This window comes from Oncorhynchus tshawytscha, linkage group LG07 (genome assembly GCF_018296145.1).
Source record: "Oncorhynchus tshawytscha isolate Ot180627B linkage group LG07, Otsh_v2.0, whole genome shotgun sequence".
Taxonomy (NCBI): Eukaryota; Metazoa; Chordata; class Actinopteri; order Salmoniformes; family Salmonidae; genus Oncorhynchus; species Oncorhynchus tshawytscha.
This window is the reverse complement of record NC_056435.1, coordinates 71,617,522-71,639,819: the sequence shown is the minus strand read 5'-3', so window position 1 is coordinate 71,639,819 and position 22,298 is coordinate 71,617,522. Positions and strand designations below refer to the sequence as shown.

General features: G+C 46.7%; 1 protein-coding gene across 2 annotated transcripts in view; it reads right to left on the bottom strand.

The window, feature by feature from the left end:
• slc6a11b (solute carrier family 6 member 11b) overlaps positions 1-22,298 on the bottom strand; it is an 87,507-nt gene that overhangs the window by 33,559 nt on the left and 31,650 nt on the right. For both annotated transcript variants that reach the window (XM_042324894.1, XM_042324893.1), the window contains exons 6-7: positions 20,892-21,024; positions 2,314-2,448 (exon numbers count right to left, since the gene is read on the bottom strand). In XM_042324894.1, the coding sequence (XP_042180828.1) occupies positions 2,314-2,448; positions 20,892-21,024 (268 nt within the window). The remainder of the gene's footprint in view (positions 1-2,313; positions 2,449-20,891; positions 21,025-22,298) is intronic.

Genomic DNA, 22,298 nt, shown 5'->3' with positions numbered 1-22,298 from the left:
GGGTATAGGGTATAGGGATATAGGGATATAGGGATATAGGGATATAGGGTATAGGGTATAGGGGTATAGGGCTATAGGGTATAGGGGTATAGGGTATAGGGTATAGGGGTATAGGGCTATAGGGTATAGGGGTATAGGGTATAGGGATATAGGGATATAGGGATATAGGGTATAGGGATATAGGGATATAGGGATATAGGGATATAGGGTATAGGGTATAGGGGTATAGGGCTATAGGGTATAGGGGTATAGGGTATAGGGTATAGGGGTATAGGGTATAGGGTATAGGGATATAGGGATATAGGGTATAGGGGGCATAGGGTATAGGGTACAGGGTATAGGGTATAGGGTATAGGGATATAGGGTATAGGGGTATAGGGTATAGGGGTATAGGGTATAGTTTTTTAAATTTATTTTGTATTTTTTTATTTCACCTTTATTTAACCAGGTAGGCTAGTTGAGAACAAGTTCTCATTTGCAACTGCGACCTGGCCAAGATAAAGCATAGCAGTGTGAACAGACAACACAGAGTTACACATGGAGTAAACAATAAACAAGTCAATAACACAATAGAAAAAAAAGGGGAGTCTATATATACATTGTGTGCAAAAGGCATGAGGAGGTAGGCGAATAATTACAATTTTGTATAGGGCTATAGGGGTATAGGGTATAGGGGTATAGGGATATATGGGTATAGGGGTATAGGGTATAGGGGAATAGGGGTATAGGGCTATAGGGGTATAGGGTATAGGGATATATATCTAGGGTATAGGGGTATAGGGGTATAGGGATATATATAGGGTATAGGGGTATAGGGGTATAGGGTATAGGGATATATATATAGGGTATAGGGGTATAGGGGTATAGGGTATAGGGATATATATAGGGTATAGGGGTATAGGGGTATAGGTGTCACGCCCTGGTCTAAGTATTTTGTGTTTTTTTCTTCATGTATTGTGTCAGGCCAGGGTGTGGCATGGGGTTTTTGTAATTGTGGTGTGTTTGTCTTGGGGTTTTGGTGTGTATGTATTGGGATTGTAGCTTAGTGGGTTATCTAGCAAAGTCTATGGCTGTCTGGAGTGGTTCTCAATCAGAGGCAGGTGTTTATCGTTGTCTCTGATTGGGAACCATATTTAGGCAGCCATATTCTTTGAGTTTGTCGTGGGTGATTGTCCTTAGTGTCCTTGTTCCTGTCTCTGTGTTTTCACCAGATAGGGCTGTTTCGGTTTTCGTTACGTTTCCACGTTTGTTGTTTTTGTAGTTTTTGTATTGATTCGTGTTTTACGTTTGTTGATTAAACATGGATAGCAATCTACACGCCGCATTTTGGTCCGACTCTCCTTCACCAAAAGAGAACCGTTACAATAGGGGTATAGGGATATAGGGCTATAGGGTATAGGGCTATAGGGTATAGGGATATAGGGCTATAGGGGTATAGGGGAATAGGGGTATAGGGCTATAGGGATATAGTGGTATAGGGTATAGGGCTATAGGTAGGGATATAGGGGTATAGGACTATAGGGTATAGAGATATAGGGCTGTAGGGGTATAGGGATATAGGGTTGTAGGGTTATAGGGGTATAGGGCTTACGGTGCAAGGCCCAACATTATGTAAAGAAAGGTATGTTCTATCTGAGCCAGAGTGGCCCTTAGGGCTAGGAGCCAGAACGGCCCATAGGGCCAGGTGCCAGAACGGCCCTTAGGGCCAGGTGCCAGAATGGCCCATAGGGTCAGGGGCCAGAACGGCCCACAGGGCCAGGAGCCAGAACGGCCCACAGGGCCAGGAGCCAGAACGGCCCACAGGGTCAGGATGGCCCACTGGGCCAGAACGGCTCACAGGGTCAGGGGCCAGAACGGCCCATAGGGCCAGGGGCCAGAACGGCCCATAGGGCCAGAACGGCCCATAGGGGCAGGAGCCAATCTCCTGTTACTTTAGGGTGAGGCCGCTTGATGTAAAAAGACGCTAGCACAAAAGTAGTGCACTATGAAGGGAACAGGGCACAAATTTAGATTTGCCCAGTTGCTGAGACACTAACTGCTAACGGCTTAGAGAGAAGGCGACATGGATGCCATGTTGGATCGAAGGTGACAGTTGCTGAGACACTAACGGCTCGTGGCTGAGAGAGAAGGCGACAGGGATGCCATGTTGGATCGAAGGTGACAGTTGCTGAGACACTAACTGCTCGTGGCTGAGAGAGAAGGCGACAGGGATGCCATGTTGGATCGAAGGTGACAGTTGCTGAGACGCTAACTGCTAATGGCTTAGAGAGAAGGCGACCGGGAGGCCATGTTGGATCGAGCGACGGTACCTACCTGTGGGTCTGAGAGGCGGGAGATGTCAGGGTACAGGTAGAACTTGATTCCTTCCCATGCCCCCGGCAGAGTCACCCCTCGGATCAGCAGGACCAACAGCATGACATAGGGGAAGGTGGCAGTCACATACACCACCTATAGGAGGACAGAACCACAACAACAACATATCATATTATATAATATAATCTATAGGGGAAGGTAGCAGTCACATACACCACCTATAGGAGGACAGAACCACAACAACAACATATCATATTATATAATATAATATATAGGGGAAGGTAGCAGTCACATACACCACCTATAGGAGGACAGAACCACAACAACAACATATCATATTATATAACATAATATATAGGGGAAGGTAGCAGTCACATACACCACCTATAGGAGGACAGAACCACAACAACAACATATCATATTACATATTATAATCTATAGGGGAAGGTAGCAGTCACATACACCACCTATAGGAGGACAGAACCACAACAACAATATATCATATTATATAATATAATCTATAGGGGAAGGTAGCAGTCACATATACCACCTATAGGAGGACAGAACCACAACAACAACATATCATATTATATAATATAATCTATAGGGGAAGGTAGCAGTCACATACACCACCTATAGGAGGACAGAACCACAACAACATATCATATTATGTAATATAATCTATAGGGGAAGGTAACCATCACATAGGAACATATCAGATATCATCTATAGGTATCAGTCACGTAGGAACATATCAGATATCATCTATAGTTATCAGTCACGTAGGAACATATCAGATATCATCTATAGGTATCAGTCATGTAGGAACATATCAGATATCATCTATAGGTATCAGTCACATAGGAACATATCAGATATCATCTATAGGTATCAGTCACATAGGAACATATCACATATCATCTATAGGTTACATACAGTACATCACCTATTGATAGACAGAACAACATATCATACTGTATCTACAATGCCTTCAGGAAGTATTCACACCCCTTGAGTTTTTCCACATTTTGTTGTGTCACAACCTGAATTTAAATTGGATTAAAAAATATATTTAAAAAATTACTGGCCTAAACACAATACCCCATAATGTCAAAGTGGAATTATGGTTTTTGAAATGTTTACAAAATAATAAATAATGCAAAGCTAAAATGTCTTGAGTCAATAAGTATTCAACCCCTTTGTTATGGAAAACCTAAATAAGTTCAGGAGTAAAAATGTGCTTAACAAGTCACATAACAAGTTGCATGGACTCACTCTGTGTGCAATAATAGTGTTTAACATGATTTCTGAATGACTACCTCATCTCTCTACCCCACACATACAATGATCTGTAAGATCCCTTAGTCGAGCAGTGAATTTCAAACACAGATTCAACCACAAAGACCAGGGAGGTTTTCCAATGTCTCGCAAAGAAAGGCACCTATTGGTAGATGTGTAAAAATGTAAAAGTAGACATTGAATATCCCTTTGAGCATGGTGAAGTGATTAAATACACTTTGGAAGGTGTATCAATACACCCAGTCACTACAAAGATACAGGCGTCCTTCCTAACTCAGTTGCCGGAGAGGAAGGAAACCGCTCAGGGATTTCACCATGAGGCCAATGGTGACTTTAAAACAGTTAGAGTTTAATGGCTGTGATAGGAGAAAACTGAGGATGGATCAACAACATTGTAGTTACTCCACAATACGAACATAATTGACAGAGTGAAAAGAAGGAAGCCTGTACAGAATACAAAATATTCCAAAACATGCATCCTGTTTGCAACAAGGCACTAAAGCAGGACACTTCAACCCTGTTCCTGGAGAGATACCCTCCTATAGGTTAACTTCAACCCTGTTCCTGGAGAGATACCCTCCTGTAGGTTTTAACTCCAACCCTGTTTTAACTCCAACCCTAATCTAGCTAGATTCCAATAATCAGCTGGTCGATAAACTGAATCAGGCTAGTTACAACTGGGGTTGGAGTGAAAACCTACAGGAGGGTATCTCTCCAGGAACAGGGTTGAAGTTAACATATAGGAGGGTATCTCTCCAGGAACAGGGTTGGAGTTAAAACCTACAGGAGGGTATCTCTCCAGGAACAGGGTTGAAGTTAAAACCTACAGGAGGGTATCTCTCCAGGAACAGGGTTGAAGTTAAAACCTACAGGAGGGTTTGGGGCAAATACAATACAATACATTACTGAGTACCACTCTCCATCTTTTCAAGCGTAGTGGTGGCTGCATCATGTTATGGGTATGCTTGTAATCGTTAAGAACTGGGGAGTTTTTCAGGGGGAAAAAACTGAATGGAGCTATGCACAGACAAAACCATAGAGGAAAACCTGGTTCATTCTGCTTTCCAACAGACACAGGGAGATGAATTTACCTTTCAGCAGGACAATAACCTAAAACACAAGGCCAAATCTACAAGGGAGTAGCTTGCTAAGAAGACAGTGAATGTTCCTGAGTGGCCGAGTTACAGTTTTGACTTAAATCTACTTGAAAATTATAATGGACAAATGTTGCACAATCTAGGTGTGGAAAGATCTTAAGAGATTTACCCAGAAAGACTCACAGCTGTAATTGCTAACAAATGTGCTTCTACAATGTATTAACTCAGGGATGTGAATACTTAATAATACTTTGATATTTCTGTATTTAATTGCCAATACATTTGCAAAATGTCTAAAAACATGTTCTCGCTCTGTAATTATGAGGTGCGTAGATGGGCGAGAGAAAATATAGATTTCATCCACTGTGAATTCAAGCTGTAACACAACAACAAATGTGGAATAAATCAACAGGTTTGAATCTCTCTGAAGACTCTGTATATCATACCATCTATATATGACATACTCTATAGCGGAAGGCATAAATCCCAAACACTGCCTAAATGAATATCATCTGCATGCAGACCTGGGATGTTCTGGGTATTCAATCCCATATCTGTTGTCAATGTCGTTTCATTGGAAATTCAGTGAATAGCTGTGATTGGTCAATCAACAAGCACAAACCACCTTTTGAAGCAAGTACCCCAAGTGGACACAACAAGTCTGTTACTCCACAAAGCAGTCCGCCAGCCCGTCCATTCATACGGGCGACTGCTGTTTCACTATACAGTCCAGTGACCTGGGTCACCTGCCGGGGGGTTGTGGGTAATTGGGTGTGCACATGCCGAGCCAGATCATTTTCCCACACTGCCTCAGCTGGGATCCCCCTCCCTTCCCTCTCCTCTCCTCTCCTCTCCTCTCCTCTCCTCTCTCCTCTCTCTCCTCTCCTCCTCTCCTCCCTCTCCTCTCCCTCCTCTCCTCTCCTCTCCTCTCCTCTCCTCTACTCTCCTCTCTCTCTCCTCTCCTCCCCCAGACCTGCAAGAAGCTGGGTAACAGGGCTGGGGAAGGAACAGGGCCAGAGTCTGGGTCACAGGGCTGAGGAGGGAACAGGACCAGAGACTGGGTCACAGGCCTGGGGAGGGAACATGGCCAGAGTCTGGGTCACAGGGCTGGGGAGGGAACAGGACCAGAGACTGGGCCACAGGGCTGGGGAGGGAACAGGACCAGAGACTGGGCCACAGGGCTGGGGAGGGAACAGGGCTGAGGAAATTTCACTATCACAATTATCAGAGCACTTGTCAAATGATCTGTCACCTGATCTCAGTATATATACACCTGTTCTGAAAGGCCCCAGAGTCTGCAACACCACCAAGCAAGCGGCACCATGGAGACCAAGGAGCTCTCCAATCAGGTCAGGGACAAAGTTGTGGAGAAGTACAGATCAGGGTTGGGTTACAAAAAAAATATCAGAAAATGTTATCATCCCACGGAGCACCATTAAATCTATTTAAAAAAATGTAAAGAATATGGCACCACAACAAACCTGCCAAGAGAGGGTCGCCCACCAAAACTCACGGACCAGGCAAGGAGGGCATTAATCAGAGAGGCAATAAAGAGACCAAATAAATAACCCTGAAGGAGCTGCAAAGCTCCACATTGGAGATTGGAGTGTCTGTCCATAGGACCACTTTAAGCCTTACACTCCACAGAGCTGGGCTTTATGGAAGAGTGGCCAGAAAAATGCCATTGCTAAAAGAAAAGAATAAGCAATCACATTTGGTGTTCGCCAAAAGGCATGTGGGAGACTCCCAAACATATGGAAGAAGGTACTCTGGTCAGATGAGACTAAAATTGAGCTTTTTGGCCATCAAGGGCAAACCCAACACCCTACATCACCTACGAGAACAGCCATGTTTTCCATCAGGGACCAATCACCTGCTGTTTTCCATCATGCACCATGTTTTCCATCGAGGGACTCTTTTCCATCGCACAGCCAGGGACCATGTTTTCCATCGGCAGGGACTGCAGGGACTGCAGGGACCATGTTTTCCATCAGCAGGGACTGCAGGGACCATGTTTTCCATCAGGGGACAGGGACCATGCAGGGACCATGTTTTCCATCAGCAGGGACTGCAGGGACCATCTTTTCCATCGGCAGGGACCATGTTTCATGTTTTCCATCAGCAGGGACTGCAGGGACCATGTTTTCCATCAGCAGGGACTGCAGGGACCATGTTTTCCATCAGCAGGGACTGCAGGGACCATGTTTTCCATCAGCAGGGACTGCAGGGACCATGTTTTCCATCAGCAGGGACTGCAGGGACCATGTTTTCCATCAGCAGGGACTGCAGGGACCATGTTTTCCATCGGCAGGGACTGCAGGGACCATGTTTTCCATCAGCAGGGACTGCAGGGACCATCTTTTCCATCGGCAGGGACTGCAGGGACCATGTTTTCCATCAGCAGGGACTGCAGGGACCATGTTTTCCACCGGCAGGGACTGCAGGGACCATGTTTTCCATCAGCAGGGACTGCAGGGACCATGTGCAGGGACCATGTTTTCCATCAGCAGGGACTGCAGGGACTGACCATGTTTTCATCGCCAGGGACTGCAGGGACCATGTTTTCCATCGGCAGGGACTGCAGGGACCATGTTTTCCATCAGCAGAGACTGCAGGGACCATGTTTTCATCGCCAGGGACTGCAGGGACCATGTTTTCCATCAGCAGGGACTGCAGGGACCATGTTTTCCATCAGCAGGGACTGCAGGGACCATGTTTTCCATCAGCAGGGACTGCAGGGACCATCTTTTCCATCAGCAGGTTTTCCATCAGCAGAGACTGCAGGGACCATGTTTTTCATCGGCAGGGACTGCAGGGACCATGTTTTTCATCGGCAGGAAACTGGTCAGAATTGAATTGAAAGAATGATGGATGGTGCTAAATAAAGGGGAATTCTTGAGGGAAACCTGCTGGAGTCTTCCAGATATATGAGACTGGGACAGAGGTTCACCTTCCAGCAGGTCAATGGCCCTACACATACCGCATTTGTATTTATTTTTATACCTTTATTTAACTAGTCAGTTAAGAACAAATTCTTATTTTCAATGACAGCCTAGGAACAGTGGGTTAACTGCCTGTTCAGTGGCAGAATGACAGATTTGTACCTTGTCGGGGATTTGAACTTGCAACCTTCCGGTTACTAGTCCAACGCTCTAACCACTAGCCTACCCTGCCACTCGAGTGACAAAGCATTCTCAATCCAATTGAGAATCTGTAGTGTTGCTGCACATCAGTGGAACCCATCCAACTTGTAGGAGCTGGAACAGTTTTGCAAAAATCCCAGTGGCCAGATGTGCCAAGCTTATAGAGAGATTTGGAGCTGTAAAAGGTGGCTCTACAAAGTATTAACTTGGGGGGGTGAATGTTATCTTTATTTAACTAGGCAGTTAAGAACAAATTCTTATTTTTAGTGACACCTAGGAACAGTGGGTTAACTGACTTGTTCAGGGGCAGAACGACAGATTTTTACCTTGTCAGCTGGGGATACAATCCAGCAACCTTTCGGTTACTGGCCCAACGTGCTAAACACTAGGCTACCTGCTACCACGTTCAAGTTTTCTGTTTTTTTCTTTCTTATTTCTTGTTTGTTTCACGATAAAAAATATGTTGCATCTTCAAAGTGGTAGGCATGTTGTGTAAATGATACAAACCCCCCAAAAATGCCAAGCCACTGTATGTATTGCCAACTCCAATTACAATGTTAGTCCGTTATAGTTGTTAAATGGCTTACAGGAACAAAATAACAACATGTAGAAATATCTTTGATAAATATTTTAACCCAATTGCAGTCTTCAATTCAATTTGATACTTTTTTTTGCAGTATTACTTCAGTGCCTTGTTGCAAACAGGATGCACGTTTTGTCATATTTTTATTCTGTACAGGCTTCCTTCTTTTCACATTGTCAATTAGGTTAGTATTGTGGACAATGTTGTTTTTTTCCTCTCACAGCCATTAAACTCTAACTGTTTTAAAGTCACCATTGGTGAAATCCCTAAACAGTTTCCTTTCACTCCGGCAACTGAGTTAGGACGGACGCCTGCATCTTTGTAGGGAGTGGGTGTATTGATACACCTTCCAAAGTGTAATTAATAACTTCACCATGCTCAAAGGGATATTCAATATCTGCTATTTTAAAATAATTTTTTTACCCATCTACCAATAGGTGCACTTATTTGCGAGGTATTGGAAAACCTCCCTGGTCTTTAAAATGTAACTGTTTTAACCCAGTCTAAGCCGGGGGAGATGGAGGGTTCTGTTAAGCTATATGGTATTGTTTTAAGGATCATTCACACATAGATGTACTGTATATATACAGTGGGGGGGGGAGTATTTAGTCAGCCACCAATTGTGCAAGTTCTCCCACTTAAAAAGATGAGAGAGGCCTGTAATTTTCAACATAGGTACACTTCAACTATGACAGACAAAAATGAGAGAAAAAAACCCAGAAAATCATCACATTTTAGGATTTTTATGAATTTATTTACAAAATTATGGTGGAAAATAAGTATTTGGTCACCTACAAACAAGCAAGATTTCTGGCTCTCACAGACCTGTAACTTCTTCTTGACTAAATACTTTAGTTTGTATATATTATATTATATTACATATTAATTAATTATATACTAAATACTTTTTTGCCCCACTTTATTTTATACATATTTAACACCATATTATTAAACATAATCTGTACCAGTTAAAAGTTGGGACAAAAAAAATATCCTCAGTGTACAACGTAAAACACCAAATAATGCAGAGCAGAATTAAGCCAGTACATGCTAATTATCAAAATCCCCCCCAAAACACCTAAAAACACCTGAAAAGGAAGCAAAACCTTCCACAACAAAACCATCACCTACGGAGAGATGAACCTTGTGACCAAGTTGGTCCTGGGGCTCTGTTCACAAACACAAACAGAACCCACAGAGCCCCAGGACAGCAGCACAATTAGACCCAACCATATCATGAGAAGAAAAAAAAGATAATTACTTGACACATTGGAAAGAATTAACAAAAAAACAGAGCAAACTAGAATGCTATTTGGCCCTAAACCCAGGCCCTGCATGTCCCCAGGCTCCCTCATTTGTTGACTTCTGTGATCGTAAAAGCCTTGGTTTCATGCATGTCAACATCAGAAGCCTCCTCCCTAAGTTTGTTTTACTCACTGCTCTAGCACACTCTGCTAACCCTGATGTCCTTGCTGTGTCTGAATCCTGGCTCAGGAAGGCCACCAAAATTCAGAGATTTCCATACCCAACTATAACATCTTCCGTCAAGATAGATCTGCCAAAGGGGGAGGAGTTGCAGTCTACTGCAGAGATAGCCTGCAAAGTAATGTCATACTTTCCAGGTCCATACCCAAACAGTTCGAACTACTAATTTTGAAAATTACTCTCTCCAGAAATAAGTCTCTCACTGTTGCCGCCTGCTACCGACCCCCTCAGCTCCCAGCTGTGCCCTGGACACCATTTGTGAATTGATCGCCCCCATCTAGCCTCAGAGTTTGTTCTGTTAGGTGACCTAAACTGGGATATGCTTAACACCCCGCCAGTCCTACAATCTAAGCTAGATGCCCTCAATCTCACACAAATCATCAAGGAACCCACCAGGTACAACCCTAACTCTGTAAACAAGGGCACCCTCATAGACGTCATCCTGACCAACTGGCCCTCCAAATACACCTCTGCTGTCTTCAACCAGGATCTCAGCGATCACTGCCTCATTGCCTGTATCCGCTACGGAGCCGCAGTCAAACGACCACCCCTCATCACGGTCAAACGCTCCCTAAAACACTTCTGTGAGCAGGCCTTTCTAATCGACCTGGCCCGTGTATCCTGGAAGGACATCGACCTCATCCCGTCAGTTGAGGATGCCTGGTCATTCTTTAAAAGTAACTTCCTCACCATTTTAGATAAGCATGCTCCGTTCAAAAATGCAGAACTAAGAACAGATACAGTCCTTGGTTCACCCCAGACCTGACTGCCCTCGACCAGCACAAAAACATCCTGTGGCGGACTGCAATAGCATCGAATAGTCCCCGTGATATGCAACTGTTCAGGGAAGTCCGGAACCAATACACGCAGTCAGTCAGGCTAAGGCCAGTCAGTAAAGCTAAGGCCAGCTTCTTCAGGCAGAAGTTTGCATCCTGTAGCTCCAACTCCAAAAAGTTCTGGGACACTGTGAAGTCCATGGAGAACAAGAGCACCTCCTCCCAGCTGCCCACTGCACTGAGGCTAGGTAACACGGTCACCACCGATAAATCCATGATTATCGAAAACTTCAATAAGCATTTCTCAACGGCTGGCCATGCCTTCCGCCTGGCTACTCCAACCTCGGCCAACAGCTCCTCCCCCGGCAGCTCCTCGCCCAAGCCTCTCAAGTTCTCCTTTACCCATATCCAGATAGCAGATGTTCTGAAAGAGCTGCAAAACCTGGACCCGTACAAATCAGCTGGGCTTGACAATCTGGACCCCTATTTCTGAAACTATCCGCCGCCATTGTCGCAACCCCTATTACCAGCCTGTTCAACCTCTCTTTCATATCGTCTGAGATCCCCAAGGATTGGAAAGCTGCCGCAGTCATCCCCCTCTTCAAAGGGGAGACACCCTGGACCCAAACTGTTACAGACCTATATCCATCCTGCCCTGCCTATCTAAGGTCTTCGAAAGCCAAGTCAACAAACAGGTCACTGACCATCTCGAATCCCACCGTACCTTCTCCGCTGTGCAATCTGGCTTCCGAGCCGGTCACGGGTGCACCTCAGCCACACTCAAGGTACTAAACGATATCATAACCGCCATCGATAAAAGACAGTACTGTGCAGCCGTCTTCATCGACCTTGCCAAGGCTTTCGACTCTGTCAATCACCATATTCTCATCGGCAGACTCAGTAGCCTCGGTTTTTCGGATGACTGCCTTGCCTGGTTCACCAATTACTTTGCAGACAGAGTTCAGTGTGTCAAATCGGAGGGCATGCTGTCCGGTCCTCTGGCAGTCTCTATGGGGGTACCACAGGGTTCAATTCTCGGGCCGACTCTTTTCTCTGTGTATATCAATGATGTTGCGCTTGCTGCGGGCGATTCCCTGATCCACCTCTACGCAGACGACACCATTCTATATACTTTCGGCCCGTCATTGGACACTGTGCTATCTAACCTCCAAACAAGCTTCAATGCCATACAACACTCCTTCCGTGGCCTCCAACTCCTCTTAAACGCTAGTAAAACCAAATGCATGCTTTTCAACCGATCGCTGCCTGCACCCGCATGCCCGACTAGCATCACCACCCTGGATGGTTCCGACCTTGAATATGTGGACATCTATAAGTACCTAGGTGTCTGGCTAGACTGCAAACTCTCCTTCCAGACTCATATCAAACACCTCCAATCAAAAATCAAATCAAGAGTCGGCTTTCTATTCCGCAACAAAGCCTCCTTCACTCACGCCGCCAAGCTTACCCTAGTAAAACTGACTATCCTACCAATCCTCGACTTCGGCGATGTCATCTACAAAATGGCTTCCAACACTCTACTCAGCAAACTGGATGCAGTATATCACAGTGCCATCCGTTTTGTCACTAAAGCACCTTATACCACCCACCACTGCGACTTGTATGCTCTAGTCGGCTGGCCCTCGCTACATATTCGTCGCCAGACCCACTGGCTCAGGTCATCTACAAGTCCATGCTAGGTAAAGCTCCGCCTTATCTCAGTTCACTGGTCACGATGGCAACACCCATCCGTAGCACGCGCTCCAGCAGGTGTATCTCACTGATCATCCCTAAAGCCAACACCTCATTTGGCCGCCTTTCGTTCCAGTACTCTGCTGCCTGTGACTGGAACGAATTGCAAAAATCGCTGAAGTTGGAGACTTTTATCTCCCTCACCAACTTCAAACATCAGCTATCTGAGCAGCTAACCGATCGCTGCAGCTGTACATAGTCTATTGGTAAATAGCCCACCCATTTTCACCTACCTCATCCCCATACTGTTTTTATTTATTTACTTTTCTGCTCTTTTGCACACCAATATCTCTACCTGTACATGACCATCTGATCATATATCACTCCAGTGTTAATCTGCAAAATTGTAACTATTCGTCTACCTCCTCATGCCTTTTGCACACATTGTACATTGTATATAGACTCCCCCTTTGTTTTCTACTGTGTTATTGACTTGTTAATTTGTTTATTCCATGTGTAACTCTGTGTTGTCTGCTCACACTGCTATGCTTTATCTTGGCCAGGTCGCAGTTGTAAATGAGAACTTGTTCTCAACTAGCCTACCTGGTTAAATAAAGGTGAAATAATAAAAAAAATATAAAAAAAAATACTATTTGGCCCTAAACAGAGAGTACACAGTGGCAGAATACCTGACCACTGTGACTGACCCAAACTTAAGGAAAGCTTTGACTATGTACAGACTCGGTGAGCATAGCCCTGCTATTGAGAAAGGACGCCGTAGGCCGACATGGCTCTCAAGAGAAGAAAGGCTATGTGCACACTGCGGGCAACCAAAGGGCAACCAGTGAAGAACAAACACCATTGTAAATAAAACCCATTTTTATGCTTATTTATTTTCCCTTTTTACTTTAACAATTTGCACATAATATGACATTTGAAATGTCTTAATCCTTTATATTTAATGTTTACTGTTAATTTTGTTATTGTTTATTTCACCTATTTTATTTATTATCATCTATTACATTTGCTTTGGCAATGTAAACATATGTTTCCCATGCCAATAAAGCCCTTTTATTGTCATTGAATTGAGAGAGAGAAAGAGACAGAGACAGAGACAGAGGGGAGATACAGGGGGATTTAAGGAGGGAAGAGAGAGAAAGCGAGAGAGAGAGAGTTAACTCCCCTCCCTATTTGTGTAGAGGACAGCTTCTGATCCAGACACTGAACATCATGTTGTCATCCATAACCCCAGCATAACCCCAGCACAACCCCAGCACAGCTCTAAGTATCCTATTTGTATCTCTTCCCTCTCCCTCTGTGTGTTGGAGAGGGAAGATGCTGAGTGATTTTTCCACCACTATATTTCATAATCCTTCAATCCCTCTAGCTCCAACCTCTTCCCTCATTCCCTCCATCACTCTATCTCTCCATCCCTCCATCTCAACCGCTCGCTGGCTCGGAGCACCGGCCTCCTCCCTCCCTCCCTCCTTGAGAGAATTAGTGTCTCAATTAGGTTCTTTAGAGCAGAGTCCTGCCGTCTTGGCACAGACACACATCATTCCTTAACCCCTTCAGTGTTCCCCACAACGCTTGGCACCCAGTCGCCAACTCCTCTCACCCGACTAGCTACATCAGTGAGTGTGACAGCCAGACTTGTCATTCAGCCATGTTGAATAGAGTTACATAACTCCTGTTGTAGTTCTCATGTCAATCATATATGAGACTCAACGGAATCAAACTTGCTTCTTTGCAGCATATTATCTGAACCCCCCCCATAGTCAAGTTTAAAAAACACTATTTGCAGAAGAAGGGAGTGTGAGAGAAAGAAAAGACCCTCGTTTTTTAATCAGTCAAATAAAAATGATCACATCTCAAACCCACTGCCATCACACCACCCCAGCCAATGACTGAGCAAGTCAAAAATAATATACCCCCCCTCCCCTAAAAACATTTTTGTTGTAAAACGTGAACTTGGAGGTATGATATTTGTGTATCATCACTCATTATTCAGGATTATCCACATTAATTTAGAAAACATATTATATATTATAATAAAAGTGACTCCAAAATGACACAATACATTATATACCATTCTATACCATTATATACCATGATATACCATGATATACCATTATATACCATTATATACCATGATATACCATTATATACCATGATATACCATTATATACCATCATATACCATGATATACAATCATATACCATCATATACCATGATATACAATCATATACCATCATATACCATCATATACCATTATATACCATCATATACCATTATATACCATTATATACCATTAATTTAATTTCTATTGGGCACAAAATAATCTGGAACACAAGCTTGATGTAATCATTGCATGCTATGAATATGAAACCAAATACTTCATTTTTTACTACGTTAATACACATATAAGTGAATTTGTCTCAATACTTTAGGAACCCCTAAAATGGGGGGGGACTATGTACAAAAAGGGCTGTACTTTCTAAACGGTTCACTCGATATGGATGAAAATACCCTCGGATTAAAGCTGACAGTCTGCACTTTGACCTCGTTGTCATTGTATCATTTCAAATCTAAAGTGCTGGAGTACAGAGCCAAAACAACGACAACAAATGTCACTGTCCCAATAGTTTTGGAGCTCACTGTACATCTACAGAGTGAGATAGAGAAGTGAGTAGGTGAGAGAGAGAGGTTGAGGGGCGAGAGAGAGAGGATGAGGGGTGAGAGAGAGAGGATGAGGGGAGAGAGAGAGGATGAGAAGAGAGATAGGATGAGGGGAGAGAGAGAGGATGAGGAGAGAGAGAGGATGAGGGGAGAGAGAGAGGATGAGGGGGAGAGAGAGAGGATGAGGAGAGAGAGAGAGAGGATGAGGGGTGAGAGAGAGAGGATGAGGAGAGAGAGAGAGGAGGAGAGAGAGGATGAGGGGAGAGAGAGGGGATGAGGAGAGAGAGAGGATGAGGGGAGAGAGAGAGGATGAGGAGAGAGAGAGAGAGAGGATGAGGAGAGAGAGAGAGGATGAGGAGAGAGAGGATGAGGAGAGAGAGAGAGAGAGGATGAGGGGGAGAGAGAGAGGATGAGGAGAGAGAGAGAGAGGATGAGGGGTGAGAGGGAGAGGAGGAGAGAGAGAGAGGATGAGGGGAGAGAGAGAGGATGAGGAGAGAGAGAGAGAGAGGATGAGGAGAGAGAGAGAGAGGATGAGGAGAGAGAGGATGAGGGGGAGAGAGAGAGGATGAGGGGAGAGAGAGAGAGAGAGGAGGAGAGGAGCGAGAGAGAGAGGAGGAGGGGAGAGAGAGAGAGAGGATGAGGGGAGAGAGAGAGGATGCGGGGAGAGAGAGGATGAGAGGAGAGAGAGAGAGAGAGAGAGAGAGCGAGGATGAGGGGGAGAGAGAGGATGAGAGGAGAGAGAGGAGAGAGAGAGAGAGGATGAGGGGAGAGAGAGAGAGGATGAGGGGAGAGAGAGAGAGGATGAGGAGGGAGAGAGAGGATGAGGGGAGAGAGAGAGAGGATGAGGAGAGAGAGAGAGAGAGAGAGAGAGAGAGAGAGAGAGGATGAGGGGGAGAGAGGGAGGATGAGAGGAGAGAGAGGATGAGAGGAGAGAGAGGATGAGAGGAGAGAGAGGGATGAGAGGAGAGAGAGGATGAGAGGAGAGAGAGGATGAGAGGAGAGAGAGAGAGAGAGAGAGAGGATGAGGGGGAGAGAGAGAGAGAGAGGATGAGGAGAGAGAGAGAGAGGATGAGAGGAGAGAGAGAGAGAGAGATGAGGGGGAGAGAGAGAGAGAGAGAGAGAGAGAGAGGATGAGGAGAGAGAGAGAGGATGAGAGGAGAGAGAGAGAGAGAGAGGATGAGAGGAGAGAGAGAGAGAGAGAGAGAGCGAGGATGAGGGGGAGAGAGAGGATGAGAGGAGAGAGAGAGAGAGAGGAGAGAGAGGATGAGAGGAGAGAGAGAGAGAGAGGAGAGAGAGAGAGAGGAGGAGAAAAGAAATGAGAGTGAGGCGAGGAGAAGGAACTCTGCATGCCCCTCATGAACAATCTTACTTTCCTCTCAGTGAAAGATCTTGGACTGTTCCCTAAAGACCCTATGAAGGAGCATTCTTTCTTACTTCACGTTGGGACAAAAGACACTTCAGGAGATATAGGCCTCCTTCGCTGCCGAGTCCTCTTTTCTCCTGTACAATGTGAGCCCATTCATTTTTCCACATCTCTCTTCATTTCTCTTTCTCTCCTCCCCTTCTCATTCTGGTTCATTGAATCTGTTCTACTTTCTTAAAGACTGCAGGGAGAATGGAAGGACCTGGGTAGAGGCTCAAAGAACGGAAAGGGGGACAGGGAGAGAGGGGCACAGAGAGGGGACAGGGAGGTTGGAGAGAGGGACAGGGAGAGAGAGGCACGGAGAGGGGGGCAGGGAGGTTGAAGAGGGAGAGAGGGAGAGAGAGGCATGGAGATGGGGACGGAGAAGGGGGACAAAGCAAGGAGAGGGGGACAGGGAGAGAGGGGCATGGAGAGGGGGACAGGGAGGTTGAAGAGGGAGAGAGGGAGAGAGAGGCACGGAGATGGGGATGGAGAAGGGGGACAAAGCATGGAGAGGGGGACAGGGAGAGAGGGGCACAGAGAGGGGGACAGGGAGGTTGAAGAGGGAGAGAGGGAGAGAGAAGCACGGAGATGGGGATGGAGAAGGGGGACAAAGCATGGAGAGGAGGACAGGGAGAGAGGGGCACGGAGAGGAGGACAGGGAGAGAGGGGCACGGAGGGAGAGGGGGATGGAGAAGGGGACAAAGCATGGAGAGGAGGACAGGGAAAGAGAGGCATGGAGAGGGGACAGGGAGGTTGAAGAGGGGGACAGGGAGAGAGAGGCACGGAGATGGGGATGGAGAAGGGGGACAAAGCATGGAGAGGAGGACAGGGAGAGAGGGGCACGGAGAGGGACATGGAGAGGAGGACAGGGAGAGAGGGGCACGGAGAGGGGGACAGGGAGGTTGAAGAGGGAGAGAGGGAGAGAGAGGCACGGAGATGGGGATGGAGACGGGGACAAAGCATTGAGAGGAGGACAGGGAGAGAGGGGCACGGAGAGGGACATGGAGAGGAGGACAGGGAGAGAGGGGCACGGAGAGGGGGACAGGGAGGTTGAAGAGGGAGAGAGGGAGAGAGAGGCACGGAGATGGGGATGGAGACGGGGGACAAAGCATTGAGAGGAGGACAGGGAAAGAGAGGCATGGAGAGGGGGACAGGGAGGTTGGAGAGGGGGGACAGGGAGAGAGAGGCATGGAGAGGAGGACAGGGAGGTTGGAGAGGGAGACAGGGAGAGAGAGGCACGGAGAGGGGGACAGGGAGGTTGAAGAGGGATGGATGGAGAAGGGGGACAAAGCATGGAGAGGAGGACAGGGAGAGAGGGGCACGGAGAGGGACATGGAGAGGAGGACAGGGAGAGAGGGGCACGGAGAGGGGGACAGGGAGGTTGAAGAGGGAGAGAGGGAGAGAGAGGCACGGAGATGGGGACAGGGAGGTTGGAGAGGGGGACAGGGAGAGAGAGGCACAGAGATGGGGACAGGGAGGTTGGAGAGGGGGACAGGGAGAGAGGGGCACGGAGACCATTCTTCCATTCTTTTACTTGTGTATTGTTGTGAATTATTAGATATTACTGCACTGTTGGAATACAAGCATTTCACTCCACCAGCAATAATCTCTGCAAAATGTGTATATGTGAGCAATACAATTTGATTTGATTTGGAGAGGGGTTTTTGCTTGCCTGAGGTAGAGTATCTCATGATAAACTGTAGACCACACTATCTACCTAGGGAGCTTTCATCTGTATTTTTCGTAGCTGGTCTACATACCACCACAGACCGACACTGCACTAAAACCACACTCAATGAGCACACAGGAAAACACTCATCCAGAGGCGGCGCTCCTAGTGGCCGGGGACGTTAATGCAACTTTAATCCTTTAAATCTTAAATCAGTTAAACCTCATTTCTATCAGCATGTTAAATATGCACCTTTACTCTACAGACAGAGACACACACAAAGCTCTCCCTCACTCTCCATTTGGCAAATCTGACCATGATTCCATCCTCCCGATTCCCGCTAACAAGCAAAAAATGAAAGCAGGAAGCACCAGTGACTTGGTCTATAAAAACGTGGTCAGATGAAGCAGATGCTAAACTACAGGACTGTTTTGCTAGCACAGAGTGGAATATGTGTGGGATTCTTCTGATGGCATTGAGGAGTACACCACATTAGTCACTGGCTTGAATAATAAGTGCATCGATGACGTCCTCCCCCCAGTGACTGTACGTACCTACCCCAACCAGAAGCCATGGATTACAGGCAACATCTGCACTGAGCTAAAGCGTAAAGCTGCCGCTTTCAAGGAGCAGGACTCTAACCTGGAAGCTTATAAGAAACCCCACTAAGCCTCCGACGAACCACCAAACAGGCAAAGCATCAATACAGGAATAAGATTAGTACATACGTATACTACAACGGCTCCGAAGCTCGTCTGATGTGCCAGGGCTTGCAAACTATTACAGACTGAAAGTAAAGGAAGCACAGCCGAGAGCTGGCCAGTGACACAAGATGAGTTTAATCACTTCTATGCTTCGAGGCAAGAAATATGAATGAGAGCATCAGCTGTTCCGGACGACTGTGTGATCTCCACAGCCGATGTAAGTAAAACCTTTAAACAGGTCAACATTCACAAGGCCGCAGTGCCAGACAGATTACCAGGATGTGTACTCTGAGCATGCGCTAACCAACGGGCAAGTGTCTTCACTGACATTTTTAACCTCTCCCTGTCCGAGTCTGTAATACCAACATGTTTCAAGCAGACCACCATAGTCCCAAGAACACTAAGGTAACCTGCCTAAATGACTACCGACCCGTAGCACTCACGTCTGTAGCCATGAAATGCTTGAAAGGCTGGTCATGGCTCAAATCAACACCATTATCCCAGAAACCCTAGACCCACTCCAATTTGCATACTGCCCCAACAGATCCACAGATGATGGAATCTCTATTGCACTCCACACTGCCCTTTCCCACCTGGACAAAATGAACACCTATGTGAGAATGCTATTCATTGACTACAGCTCAGTGTTCAACACCATAGTGCCCTCAAAGCTCATCACTACGCTGGGACTAAACACCTCCCTCTGCAACTGGATTCTGGACTTCCTGACGGGCCTCCTCCAGGTGGTAAGGGTACGTAACAAAAACATCCACCACGCTGATCCTCAACACGGGGGCCCCTCAGGGGTGCGTGCTCAGTCCCCTCCTGTACTGCCTGTTCACTCATGACTGCATGGAATGGCACAACTCCAACACCATCATTAAGTTTGCCGATGACACAACAGTGGGAGGCCTGATCACCGACAACGACAACGATGGTCAGAGACCTGGTAGTGTAGTGCCAGGTCTACAAACCTCTCCCTCAACGTGATCAAGACAATTGGAGGACCGAGCACGCCCCCATTCTCATCGACGGGGCTGCAGTGGAGCAGGTTGAGAGCTTCAAGTTCCTTGGTGTCCACATCACCTACAAACTAACATGGTCCAAGCACAGCAAGACAGCTGTGAAGAGGGTACAACAAAGCCTATTCCCCCTCAGGAGACTAAAAAGATTTGGCATGGGTGCTGAGATACTCAAAAGGTTTTACAGCTGCACCATCGAGAGCATCCTGACGGGTTGCATCACTACCTGGTATGGCAACTGCTCTGCCTCTGACCACAAGGCACTACAGAGGGTAGTGCGTACGGCCCAGTATCCAGGACCTCTATACCAGGCGGTGTCAGAGGAAGGCCCTAATAATTGACAAAGACTCCAGCCACCCTAGTCATAGACTGTTCTCTCTACTACCACACGGCAAGCGGTACCGGAGCGCCAAGTCTAGGTCCAAGAGCCTTTCTAAACAGCTTCTACCCCCAAACCATAAGACTCCTGAACATCTAATCAAATGGCTACCTAGACTATTTGCATCGCACCCCCCTCCTACGCTTCTGCTACTGTCTGTTATTATCAATGCATAGTCGCTTTAATAACTCTACCTACATGTATATATTTTCTCAATTACTTCGACATCTGTGCCCCCTGTTTATAGTCTCGCAATTGTTATTTTACTGCTGTTCTTTAATTACTTGTTACTTTTATTTCTTATTCTTAACAGGTATTACCCAAATCATTGCCACCCGCCCTCCACACACACACACACACACACACACACACACACACACACACACACACACACACATTTCCATTTCACACAACAGGTAAGATATTGCGGTGATATGCAGTGATATTGCAGTGATCTTGTCACCATGAGTGAAGTCTAATACTGAGATCCCTGTTCAAAGAGTAGCAGAACCTTCCACGTAACTCAATTCAATACTGTATCCAGGAAGTAACCAGAAAGATCTTCTTCATAGCTCGATCGAAATCTAAAGGCAATGTTCCGCGATAAGGCTTGACTGTGATAGCTAATGAAGAAAAAAATGGTACCTTTCCGGTGGATTTGGGCCCTTTCCATATGCAGAAGTAGCAGATGACCCAAGCCAGAGCCAGACACAGAGCCAGTTCCCAGCGTAGCTTCCCGATGTGTTCAATCCCACTGGAGATCTTGAGGACACGACGTCTGTTTGAGCAAAAACGACAAAAAAACATATCAGGAAAGACACACAATTAATAAAATATCTCTATAAAAAGGTATCTTTAATGTTGTTTTAACATTAGAAATTACATCTTAAACCATGGTTGGGATCAACTGCATTTCAATTGGGGTTTTCTGTGAAATGGAATTGACCCCCAACCCTATCCAAGACATGCTGACATATCATGACATATTTCATGTGCGTTATCAATTAGGTGATTGAGTGATTGAGTGTCTGTGTCTACAGTGAGAGAGAGAGGAGAGATCTGGGTCCAACCCTGGCCATTGATCATCTATGTGTTCCCCCACCCATAGCCCATACACAGAGAACCCAGTACCCAGATAACCCAGAGAAACCAGGGCCCAATACCCAGAGAACCCAGGGCCCAGTAGCCAGAGAACCCAGGGCCCAGTACCCAGAGAACCCAGGGCCCAGTACCCAGAGAACCCAAGGCCCAGTACACAGAGAACCCAGTGCCCAGATAACCCAGAGAAATCAGGGCCTTGTATCCAGAGACCCAGGGTCCAGTACCCAGATAACCCAGAGAACCCAGGGCCCAGTACCCAGGAAACCCAGGGTCCAGTACCCAGAGAATCTAGAGAACACAGGCCCCAGTACCCAGAAAACCCAGGGCCCAGTACCCAGAGAACACAGAGAACCCAGGGCCCAGTACCCAGAAACACAGGGCCCAGTACTCAGAGAACCCAGGGCCCAGTACTCATAGAACCCATGGTCCAGTACCCAGAGAACCCAGGGCCCAGTACTCAGATAACCCAGGGCCCAGTACCCAGAGAACCAATGGCCCAGTACCCAGAGAACCCAGGGCCCAGTACTCAGAGAACCCAGGGCCCAGTACCCAGAGAACCCAGGGCCCAGTACTCAGAGAACCTAGGGCCCAGTACTCAGAGAATCCAGGGCCCAGTACCCAGAGAACCCAGGGCCCAGTACCCAGAGCACCCATGGCCCAGTACTCAGAGAACCCAGGGCCCAGTACTCAGAGAACCCATGGCCCAGTACCCAGAGAACCCAGGGCCCAGTACCCAGAGCACCCATGGCCCAGGGCCCAGTACTCAGAGAACCCAGGGCCCAGTACTCAGCGAACCCAGGGCCCAGTACTCAGAGAACCCAGGGCCCAGTACTCAGAGAACCCAGGGCCCAGTACCCAGAGAACCCAGGGCCCAGTACCCAGAGAACCCAGGGCCCAGTACTCAGAGAACCCAGGGCCCAGTACCCAGAGAACCCAGGGCCCAGTACCCAG